This window comes from Asterias amurensis, chromosome 12 (genome assembly GCF_032118995.1).
Source record: "Asterias amurensis chromosome 12, ASM3211899v1".
NCBI lineage: Eukaryota > Metazoa > Echinodermata > Asteroidea > Forcipulatida > Asteriidae > Asterias > Asterias amurensis.
Window position 1 is genome coordinate 689952 of NC_092659.1, and position 13150 is coordinate 703101.

Consider the following 13150-nt stretch of genomic DNA (forward strand, 5'->3'; position numbering starts at 1 on the left):
GTGCTATAATTCGGCAGTGTTTGAAGTCACAACAATTTTTTTCTTCTTTTTTTCGTTATGGATTTGGAGTGCCCGCGGCAACTAGGGGGCTTTTCCTGTCAATTTATATGCATAATAAAGCTCGCCATACATTTTTGTGGTTTAAATTTAAAGCTTATTGACAAATATAATTGTTGGTGGATGTAAAGCCATTCAAAGCTACGTTTCCCCTTGAGCTCTGGCAAAACGTTTTTTGCGATTCTATTCAACTCAAAATTACCCATTGTGTTTATTATCTGATTACAAACGAGTGTCTTTGTTGGTAAAATGCTTACAGAGACTTGAATATTCTTTTGATATATCTCACGATGTACTTTTTTATTAAGTGGGTATAGAATGCGCGGAAAGTGGTTATCGGGCATTCATCGGATCTTACGATGGTAATAACGCTTCATAAAACATTGCATTTGGGTTCAAAAGAAGTTGGGTCGCCAGCTACATAATACTTTTCACTAATTTAGTTGGCTTTTAGGATTGTACATATCAACGCAGAGCACTTTGACGTGAAACCGAGCACAGGGATACTTAAGCGCTAACACACTGTAAGTAATAACTGGTCTAGACTATAGCATTGAGTTCTGATTTCTTTCCTTATACACCATCCATGTCACTTTTGGGTTTCCCTATATATAAGCATTTCTAGTTGTCTCTGTGTATTGAATAATCTAATATAAGAACCGTCAGAACTTCAGTCTTGCAAGATAACTACTTGACGGCATCTTCAATTGAATTGTGTAACCAGTAGGGTATTCGCCCTGGAGCGTAAGTGCCCGATAGCCTGATCTGTAAGTAGCTGAACGGGCAGATAGAAACCATTGGGCTTAATCAGGTGTTACAATCGCTAGGGATAACTTGGTTGAAGTGCCTCTCGAGTCACGCTCTCTTGACCCGCTGATTGAGGAAGGATAAAACTTTCTGCATCTCTCGTCTTCGGAGTCATTCTTTAAAGGCAGTGGAAACTATTAATTTGGTAACACTTGGTCATTTCTCAAACTAATTATGATAAATAAAAACTTTCTTGATTACGAGTAATGGGGAGAGATTGACAGTATTGTGAGAAACAGCTCCCTCTGAAGTGACGTAGTTTTCGAGAAAGAAGTAATTTTCCACGAATTTGATTTCGAGACCTCAGATTTAGAATTTTAGGTCTCGAAATCAAACATCTGACTGATTACCAAACGTATATTATCCCTTTAAATCATCCCTTTAAAGCCATTGGACCCTTTCGGTACAGAAAAAAAAAAAAGTTCACAGATTTACAAATAATTTACAGGGTTTACAAAAGGTAATGGTGAAAGACTTCTCTTGAAATATTAGTCCATGAAATGCTTTACTTTTTGAGAAAACGGTAAAACAATATAAATTCTCGTTAGCGAGAATTACGGATTTATTTTAAACACATGTCATGACACGGCAAAACGTGCGGGTACAAGGGTGGGTTTTCCCGTTTTTTTCTCCCGACTCCGATGACCGATTGAGCCTAAATTTTCACAGGTTTGTTGTTTTATATATAAGTTGTGATACACGAAGTGTGGGACTTGGACAATACTGTTTACCGAAAGTGTATAATGGCTTTAACTATGAGCCTAAAGTAATTATGTTTCACACACATACATGTATTGTATTCAGTTACTTCAACCTAATCCATTACATGTTCATTGAAGTTAATGTTTAAAACCCGAGTTGGCTCTGATGACTTGCAGATAGCTGAAGAACTATGGCAATTGGATTGGGTCAACTCTGAGTTAACATTTAAAGAGTAAATTTATTTGGATAAGAAATTGTCGCAATGTCGGCAAACAAGTCGAGTAGTAAGCAAACAAATTGCGGTTTAACCGAGTGGATTGGGTGTTCAGACCCCCATGTTAATATATTATTACATTGTCATCAAATCAAATAGATAAATCAAGAAGACAGTTGTTTTCAGCAACGCTCGACACAGTTTTAGCTTGATCGGCGAAGAACCATAGAACCCCGAGTAACATGCCTGTGATATTTTTTTCACAGGACTCGGGAAAGTACTGAGTATACAGTGCCAACACACATCGGTGTATGGGTAAAAACCAAAATTAATATTCTTTATCCCCGATGCAAATCTATTACATAGAACCCACGTATCGCAACATGTCATCGTGTAAGTATTAACAAACAACGTTCAGATATAGATAATTTTGTATTAAAGACATCAAAAAGGGTATCCTTTGTTTTTCAGCAACGCTCGCCATAGTTTTAGTTCGATAAAAACATCTAGTATAGTAATGAAATCGCCCGTACAATTTGCAAATTACAAAACCCCTTACGTCACATCCCATTAACCCACGTATCACAAAATGTTTTAAAAATTTACAAACTGGTTCAGATAATAGTTTTTGTATGAAACATTAAAATTGTGGTATCCCTTGTGTTTCAGTTACGCTCGACATAGTTTATTTCGTTTGGCGAACAACCATAGAATCGTCCGTCAGTTTGCGAAAAAGCCAAACCCTCTTACGTCACATTCACTTTAACCCACGTATCACAACATGTCATCGTATAAATTTAACAAACTACTTTGAGATGGAGATAGTTTCGTATGAGAGGCATACAAAGGTGTATCCTTTGGGGTTTTTTAGCAACGCTGCCTAGTTTTAGTTCGATAGGCGAAGAAACATCTAGACATGTCATCGTGTAAATTTAACCAACTACTTTGAGATGGAGATAGTTATTGTATAAGAGATATCAAAAGGGTATCTTTGAAGTGAAATGTAAGTGACCATCAGGAAGGCGTTGTCGATACACAGAGAATGATATTAGATCAGAAGGTGTTAGAGTGACAATGAATTGACGAGCCCCTGGCGCCTAGCAGTCCACCAACCATTCAGTGCTTGTCTAGCTCACGGTGAATTGGGTCCAATCTCTTAGTGGAGGTATCACTGACAGGGGCATTTCGGTATTATGTCGTTCGAATTAGTGGGATGGAGGTTGTGCGCTGATGATTGAACGCTTCGAATACATTCCAGCATGAATCAGGTTAAAGTTATTTTGGTCAAAGGTTGATGTTTGTTGAATGTTAGTGTAAGCTCGGGATGGTATGGGTTTGGTATCATTGATGAGTTACATCGGCACCAATGACAGAATACCACGAGTCCCAATTTACCATGATTCTGGGGCAGAGTCTCATAGGGCCTGACGCATTTCCTTGGACCTGTGGCCCATTTATGGGTCAGTGTGACTTTACAAATTTGTTAAAATAAACAAAAAATGGGTCAAACTAGATGTAACTGTATGTTAACTTTATGGACTTTTTGCTGGTAACCAGTTTCTGATTAGCAATATTTCCCGTGCTAAGCGGTATTTGTTTATGTTTACAGGCTTTATTCGTTCGTAGGGGGTTAAAGGACCCAGTTGTATTAATATAAGTTACGACCGCTAAATGATCATAATGTATGAATGCGTTGTTATGTCATTTAATTACGCTTAACTGAATCGGATGACTATCAGTTCGGTTTTTCTCGTACAGAGACTTGCGATAGTGACGTAACTAGTCTGCCACCTTCGTGTACAGACAGTGAAATATACATGCAGAGCGCTAGGGAATCCAACAAGATCTGAAACTAATATTAATTCTTGAAAATGAACATAAATTATATCATAACAGTCAAGAACATCGATTTCCATATATAAGAAAACAACTTGCTTCTTCCCCCATCACCATACTACGATGTCCCAGGGTTACCATGGCAAATACATCTCAACATCCTTGGAGCAATAGTTTGGAGGTAATTTCACACCACCCAACCACCTACACTTGATTGCGGTTGATTCAGCTGCGTTGGTCATGTGGAAACTAATGAGAAATCATGACTGGATACGTAGTCTGTGCTACAAACACACATATTTATCGAGGTTAAAATGTATATAATGAAAAGGTAAAGTCTTTCGATATGGCCGTGTGTGGAGACGATTAAAACACCCCGCCACCCCTCCCCCCTTCTCCCATCCCCAACACCCGCAAAGCTGGAAGACCAGCGCACACATACTTGCAAAAATCATATTTCTTTCGCTTCGCTCTTTCCTTTGTCTTTTTCTGTCTTTTTGTCTCACTTTTTTGTTTCTGTCTTGTTTTGCTTCCATGTTCAGGGAACTGGTGTGAAGACTTTGTAAACAGTTTTTCAATCTTTCAAAGTGTTTAAAACCGTCGTTTACCTTATGTCACTCAGCTGTTCTTGCATATAATACTTTACAAACGATGTTTCAAATAAATCCCAGATGTGGAAGTTCGGACGTACTTTACTATATTAAGCCATCCCTTTGGGATTTCAGTTCCGCTCGGGTATCTTATTAAATCTATTAGACCCCAGACAGAAGCTATTTCCCCGCCTTGAAGACATGCTTAACAACGGTTTAAGCATCCCATAGAGACGCAGACATCCATTTACCAAATGAGTCTTCAGACAAGATTACTCTTAAAACAATTGAGCCGTGACGTCAGCCACAGTTCTTTAATCGTCAGGGTAACCCAACCCCATAACGAACACATTTCACAAAGAGTGACAAAATATACCTTTGTTTGACAGCCCATCTAGAGATTTCATTTCGCCACCAAGATTATCCAAGCGATGTTTTCAGCACGTCTTTGGTGCAATGTTCCTGGGGACTTTCATATTATCTTCTTTGGACAGAAGCTATCTCTGGGATCGTCCCTAGTACTATGTTCACACTTTTTATTGTCTCTTGTTTACTGACTGACGTGTAGGCGTAAAGTTCCAATCATCCAAGTGATGGATATATTACCAATCGAGTTTACAAAGCGACTGCAAATTCCTGCTGCGTTTTGCTATCGTCTTGTTGGTATAAACGCTTATCCTTGTCACTTGCACGTTTCATGTTATTAAGCGCAAGGAGCAATATCTGATCGACACCCAGACGTGTCACACTGTACTCTGTACTGTTTTTCCCGCCTTGTTTCAGTAGGACATGCTTGTTTATTTGTTCTGGTGTCACACTTTGAATGTCGGTGACAAATTTAATAACATGTATGATTTTACTGCACGTGATGTTGACACGTTCACATTGGGTCAACCTCGTTCAATGGTGATCGACCCCAAACACCCAACAAAGTACCGGACAAGAATCTATTTGTAATTCACCGATGGGTAAGGTAGCCCTTTTCGAATCCACGGCTTCGGCTTCAGGCTCCGTTCTTTCGTCTGAAGCCCCTAGCGCACATGCAAAGCACGCGCAATATTGTTAAAACACCGCGGGGCCAAGCTAGCTTGAGCCAAATCCAAAGCCGAAGCCGTGGTTTCCAAAGGAGCCTTTGACAAACCGCAGCATACTTGCTTATACTGTGATAAAGAGAAACTAGTCCAGCCAGTGACCCCGTGTAAATACCAATAACTCACTCATTCTCTAAAGAGGAAACGCCGTATATTATTGTTATTTTTTGGTAACCTTTTAATATTTTACACAGTTTCGTTAAGTCCTAATCGAAAACCTTTGCTAAATACCTTCCAGGGTAAATGCACTAGTAATAGCGAGACCACGATATACGAACTAAATAAAAAGACTTCTTAAAATCCACCTTGTTTTACTAGTTTTTAAAGCTACAACAAAGGTATTGAACAGAATTTCAACCCGAGTCACAGATGTATTTATTATTTATTTATTTATTTTTATTTTATTTTATTTACCAAACCAACAGCGGACGAGCCGCCAATTACAGGAAAGGGTCTATGCGTTTTATGTGGTTTTGATTTCCCCCAATTCAATAGATTAATGCACTTTAAACCTAAGATACTCAGCTTCTGACACCAAACACAGAAGGCACCTGTCCTCAGCTGATCTAAAATCTTCAAATCCTTTTTACTTCAAAATCTCTAAAGCCAGTTCCCGCTAGAGTCTTGATCCCTGACGTGTTACGTATAAAGAAAATGGTTTCATAACATCACTAATGTTTATGTATTGTCGTTTTTATTAATGTCAATCCCCAGATCAGAAAATATAAACAAATAGTTTATACCGGAGTCTTGAACGAGAAAAATATGACATGTTTTTCCTTTCGGTATTTATATGAGATAATAACACCCATGGTGTCCATTTACAGCCATTTGACACATATTCGGTACAGAAAACAAAAATAAAGTTCACAGAATTACAAATACTATACAGGGTTTACAGAAGGTGATGGTGAAAGACTTCTCTTGAAATATTATTCCATGAAATGCTTTACTTTTTGAGAAAACTTTAAAACAATACCAATTCTCGATATCGAGAATTACGGATTTACTTTAAACACATGTCATGACACGGCGAAACGTGCGGATACAAGGGTGGGTTTCCCCGTTATTTTCTCCCAACTCCGATGACCGACTGAGCTATAAATTTTCACATACATGCAGGTTTGTTACTTTTATTTTTATACAAAAGTTGTGATACACGAAACGTGGGCCTTGGACAATACTGCTTACCGAAAGTGTCCAATGGTTTTAAACATCCCAGTTTTTGCAGTGTGGACTGACCAATATGGTATCAGCTCAAATCCAAAGATCTTCTTAACTCTTGAACCAAAAGTCTTCGACTTTAAGCTTGTATTTGCTACAGATGAAACTTTGTGCGAGAGGGGGGGGCGATTAATATTGCAATTGGTTTTCCTTCTTTTCACATGTGACATTGAATGCATAAGAGAGTTCCTTTTGTACTCTGTGCATTTTATAATTTGATGCCAATTTTTGCTGTTTTACAAAATTCATATTTCCATTTTTGTTCTTTTATCTAGCTGATCTGTACATCTTTGTGCAGGTGTTGCTATTTTTAAATATTTTATCTGCAATTTTTAATTAATGTGTTCTTATCTTGCATTGCCACTTAGCTTTGAGCAACGAGTCACTAATAAAATAATATAAATAAAAATTACAAAAAAAGGAGATCGGGTTATCAATTTAGTTTGACATTTTATTAATGAATGACATCACCTTACGAAATCATTTCTAATATCCGCGATGATTCAAATTTTGAAAAGAATCAAGAACATTCTCCCTGTCATGGTCTTTCCAACTTTGACGCATCATCAACGTATCGCATAAAGGACGAATCTCACACCTGTGATCTGGCAGTCTAGCTTGGCAACCAACATCATTAGGTTGTCACAACACCTGGTGTATGATCGTCAACAACCATCGCCAACAAACAGAGTCTCCAATAGCGTTCGGAACTCTTCGGAAATATGACGTTAATGTCAGGAAACTGTAGCGATTGTCTCACGTGACAGTTCATTACTCAGAAAAACTCGCTTTGTGGTTGGGATTTCAGTGGCTTTATTTTGCTTCTAAACATCTGTGTTTGATTCAAAGAGTAAGGTACAGGTTCTGTAGTCACTCTTAAAATAAATGGCAATGGAATCAGCTTTTGTTAGAAGCCAATCAGCAGCTTCGATAAAGTATATAGCATTTTGAGAAACATTTCAAATCGAAGTAATGTGGTTGGCTACTAGATATAATGTTTTTATGCCCCAAACTTTGTATCTGAAAAGCGTTACTAAAGTAACGCTTCTCGAAGTGTGTATATTTTTAAGAAATGATTCTTAATACTGGACGGATATTTTCGCTCAGAATATCTGTCGATAAGCTCAAAAACTCAACCACCTTTTCAAATGTAGTTTTGAGTATTTACGTTCTGTAGGTTTACGACAATCGAAAGGTTCAAAAATCTAAAGATATAGCTTGCCTTTAAATTACAATGCTTTTTCTAAGCTAGGCAAGTGATATTAGCACAGATGCTTCCGATAAAACCCAGGAGGCCGTATGTGACTAATTTAATGCAGTAATGGTCGTATTAATTTAAGCAAACATTGTTGGCATTTACAATTTCTACGAAGCAGTTTCACATTCATTTAATTCTTTCTTCCATTGAGTGTTCTTTCATTGAAACTATACGACTAAGCTTATTCGCTAGAAGACGTACACTGTATTAGCGTATTAAAATGTTATCACGCGTAGGCCGCGAAATAACATACAACGACCATCAACATTTAAACAAAATTTGTGTAAGCCATGCTTTAAAATGAGTAAAAAACCGCCTACATAACAAGCGGCTGGGCAAAAAACAGAGGCTGGTCATTTGCATAACCACGCCTCCTTCACGAGCACGTGGGCAGCTTTTATCCAATCACTTTACTTCTAAAGGTTTTACTGTGAATCTATGAGTGATGATACTTCGTGTAACACACTGACCAATGTCCTTTTATGTGGGGGCAAGTACGTGGATCACGTGACAATCTTAAGATACGCTGCTGACACGACAGTGACTTGGTTTTACTTGTTATGATACCGGTATTAAAATCAATGGGATCACCTGCTAGTCTTTAGTCTCGCTGGAATAAAAGTCTTCAACATCTAAACGCAGACGAGTAAAGGTATTTTTTTTTACTTTACTCTTCGTATTCTCAGATAACGACGGGAAAAAGTCAAGATAATTTCACGTACACAACTCTTCAGAAGAAGAACGGAAGCAAGAAAGGATAAGATGGTAAGTCATTAAATTTGATTTCTCTTTCTTTTGATTTCATCCTCTAGAAAGTTCATTCTTTCATAGAATTATTTTCTTTGAATCTTTTAAGGGACACCGATGTGAGATAGAGCATTGTTCATTATTTCTACTTCGTGTATGGCCGTATATGAGCAATTAAATTATACTTCTGTGTTTATAGTGCTGTTGTGCTTTCTTTATACTAAGGTTGAATCGTCGAATGTTATTAAGCACGTATAACATAAATTATTTCTACCAAAAACACAAAACCTTACAACGTTCAATTTTTAAAGATCAAGCGAAAGGGCGGGTTCATAGTCCTTCATGTCTGACCAAAACTTTGTCACTTTTGTACTAAACGGGGCCAGAAATTTGGCTGCAAAATTTGTTGATATAAAGAAGAAATTCCTGTGATGTTTCGCTTGAAACGAAAACAGCGGGATGTAGTTTACGATCAGTTATGCACTAGATTCAATTGAGGCAATAAAGCACGGACATGGATAGATAGTTCTTGAAAAAGTTCTATCCGTTTCGAAACTGGAAGCCATGATCAATAAGCTATTTTGTTTTCAATATCTTTCAAAGATGTCGTTTCTCCTGGGGAGCGGCAAGTATTTCTGATTTCAAAATTGTAAAAGGAAAGGTATACCATTGGTAACCATTTCTCAAGGTAGTTGTAGTAAAAACTGTGTTTACCTTTAGGGATTATTATTTCTGCGTGGAAATATTTGTTCAGGGTGTTTGCCAGATGTCTCAAAAACGCAATCATCTTTCGAAATAAAATTTCACGGGTTAGATTCTTTGTGTATAGCTACATTTGTATGTGTGAATAAAATAATTATTTAGTGATAACAACCAAAGGTACCCAAATAATACATACTCAATTTTAGACCGTGCCAAATTAGCGGCTGCAGCTACGGCTTGCAGCTGAATCAACGTGTCATTGTCCTTAGCAACGCCCATAGCAACAGTCGTAGCCGTAGCCAGAGCTGCCAAACCAGATGTGGCCTCACGAATAAATTTGATCTGTCGGAAGCCCTTCGTAAAAACACTTTAAAACCAAACGATTAAACACTTCAGCCACTTCAAACACTTCAAACCCATTACGTTATATGTGGAAATACACCCACAATGTCATAATTTTTGACATAGTATATTTGTACAAGTAGTTATTACTATAATAGATTGCTATTCATTCAACCTGAAGCGTTATAACTATAATAGATTGCTAATCATTCAACCTGCAGAAGTATCCTATGGGCCTTAAAGCATTAACATCTAAAGCCTGTAGCAAACCTTTGGAAACTAGAAAGTAATTAACAAAAGCTGACTATGTTGTACTCTAATACCGTGGTACCGTAATGACCCTTTAGCACAGCCTGTAACCTGTCTAAATCCTGCCACGCGACTGATTGGTGTAGTTTATATTAACTGGCTAATATTTGGTGATTAGCGGCCAGCCCGCCGACAGTAGTACCGTACACGTACCCTCAGTCTATTGAGAGCATAATTATACCGTTTGGACATATTATTTTGAAGGGATTTAAAATAAATTTTACTCCTCCCTCCCCACAACAAAAAAACAACGAAAACATGAACAACAACCCCCATTTCTTAATGGAACGTTGTTTTGAAATGCAAAACTTCACCTGAAAATATTTACATTTTGACAAGTACATATTTTTCAAAGAAAATACATTTTTTTTTTAAAGGAAACTGCGTTTTGACACAGTCAGCTGTTTTGTTCTCATTATAGTGTCAATGTTAATGAAATTATAACCACATAATAACTTACAGTAATTGCCAAACATATACCATTAACTCATTCGCCGTATTTAAAGAAACGCCCAATCAATAGCAGATATATTTTTATTTCTAGACACCCCTTAATCAATGGCAGATATATATTTTGAGGCCATAATTTTTCCAATAACATTTTCCCCTTTGCCCGATACCTGGCGGTTTTGACACCCTTGTAAAACGAGAAATAATTGCCTCGTTGTTCATTAAATCGATCGAACCTAGAATTAGAAGGGCGTGTTGAATTACGTTTATTCTACTTAGCCTGTGTTAGGAATAGTAACCTTGGTGAGAATAACCATGGATGAATAATTAAAAATACTGATTGTTTAAACCATTTCAGGGAACACTTTGTAAATGACTGTACAACATACAAAATAACAACAACGTTAAAAACAGTTCTTTATAATTTTACTTGGTAAATAATTGTTTTAGTTAATTTGTGCTTTTAAGGATATGAAATCTTGCAATGTGGGAGTATAAGGTGCGGTAGCACCATGTGTAAATCTATTTTGAGTAGGTATTGTCCATTAAAGGGAAGGTACACGTTTGGTAATTATTCATAACAATTATTAACTTAAAAACTGATTTGGTAACGATCATTGGAGAGCTGTTGATGGTATAAGCCATTGTGGGAAATGACTCCCTCTGAAGTAACGTAGCTTTTGAGAAAGAGGTAATTCCTCACTCAATTAATAAAAGACTTATAGCTAGAAGTCTTGTATCCCTATCTAAAAGCACACAACTTCGTCCAACAAGGGTGTTTTTTCTTCCAAATTTTCACAGGCTTGTTATATTATGCTTGTCATGGAATACACCAAGTAAGAAGACTGGTCTTTGACAATTACCAAACGTGTACAGTGTCTTCAAAACCGAGTCATATCTCCGACGATCATAGTTTCCATGTTTTGTTTTGTTTTTTCAAAATATCACGTGGCCAAAAAGAGTTGCTATCAAATGTTTGCTACTAGAATGTTAAGTAATGTTTCTCGAACAGTATGATGTATTGTCTTTGTCGAAAACTTATATCAAAAGTCAATTTAATTTTTTCATGAACTTTCTCAGCACTTTCATGAAATAAGAAACATTCAACTACTGACGTACTTAAAAGTGTTCTAGGATAAGATTGAAACTTTGAATGGTTGAGATACAATCTGGTAAGGTTTGCAGTAACATCATTTACAATAGGAAGTTAGACAACAGCCGGGATGTGAATCCACCCTCTTGACGAGGTGTTAAAATCTCAAATTGTTTCTATTCCTCAAGAAAAAGGTATCGATCACTCATTCCTTGTCATTTTGATCTTCAAGATGTAATCTATGTGTCTTAGAGTTGTCCCTGTGTGCTATATTATGAGCCCCTTAAACTTTAGGGAAAGGCGCTTAACACACTAACCTGTTAAACTTCTTGTACTTGTTCTAAACTTGTTCATTTCAAACATACTTATCTGAAACCGATATTAAAGGGAATCTTGTTTGGTTCAAGTTTTTGATAAAATAATTAGGTCCTACGTCATGGGCGAGTCGTGTCTAAGCGGTGAAGAGCAACGGACTCTTGGTGTTTCTGATAAGTAGAGTGTGAGTTCGAGCCCCGATCGTGGTACTTTAATATGTTCTTGAGCAAGATACTTTACCATGGTTGAGTTATCCTTCGGATGGGACATTAAGCCGTAGGTTCCGTGCACTATGATTGGTAAGGAATGGGAAAGAACCCAGAACACATCGTGTAAGAGTAGGGGTTAACCCCGGTGTTTCTGGTCCACGAGCTAGCCTTGTTTACAGGTTTCCTCAAGTTAGTGAGCTGCAGTGATTTCATTCACGTATGACGATGAGGCTTCCTGGCACTCATTACCAGAAATAAAAAAATATTAATAATAGTAATGCAATCAACTTAAGGGGACACAGTGATAAACCAGACGATTTGTTCGAGCTTGCAGCATTTACTTTATGAAGATCGTACAAAGTTTTTAAACAATAATATTGTCTTCAAAACACTGGTCAATTTCTGTGGCGAACTCAAAAACGTTCTTATTGTGTAAAAAGCTGACAAGACATTCCTTTTACAACCAACTCTGCTGTGAAATACATCCTCAAAGTTGTTACCCTTTTTTTACTGGTTTTCTCAAATTAGCGAGCTGTGGTGATTAAGTTCACTTATAGGAGGCAGTATCTAACAATAATAGTAGGTGACTGTGAGTCATCAAAATCAATCAATTATCTAGCCGGTTAAAGGAAGATATAATGAATTGAAATTACTGAGATGAAAAACCAGGAAAAGTAAACCATCCATGTTTATTTAGGTCAATCATAGTAGGCATATAACTCTTGCCAGTGAACTACTTAGAGATGTTACTTCTTGCTTTTTCAGCACTCGAGTGTAATGCCTCTTACTTCGGAAATTTTAGATTGAATTCCCTACGTTGTATTTTGAGAAAAAACGTTGTGAATCTATCTTGACACCTGTGTTTGAGTTATATGACAGAGATACATGTAACCACAGCTCGTTATCCTATAGCGTAGTGATATGAAATCGGCGATAGATGCACTTATAGTTTAAACTCCAATCAATCATTTGCACTTGGAAAGATCGTTCTGTCATAACACTAGAAAGGTGTTCTCCTTCTCACTCTCCACCACCCTTGCCGTAGGGTGGGCGCGTCATCACGCCTGTGTGTTTTTGAAGACTTTTAATGTAAACGTTTGCACTCGCAGAAACGCACTCAATTTCCATGAAATTTCCCAACGGTTTGAAATATGACAATCTCAGTGCACGAAGTAGTCCATTTGCCTAAGGTGCTTATATCGCG

At 37.3% G+C, this 13150-nt stretch overlaps 1 protein-coding gene across 1 annotated transcript in view; it reads left to right on the forward strand.

Annotated features, from left to right (window-relative positions):
- Window positions 1-13150, forward strand: part of LOC139945517 (uncharacterized) — a 56336-nt gene that overhangs the window by 23299 nt on the left and 19887 nt on the right. The window contains exon 2 of the mRNA XM_071942888.1: window positions 8466-8544. Within this exon, the coding sequence (XP_071798989.1) occupies window positions 8542-8544 (3 nt within the window). The 5' untranslated portion in view covers window positions 8466-8541. The remainder of the gene's footprint in view (window positions 1-8465; window positions 8545-13150) is intronic.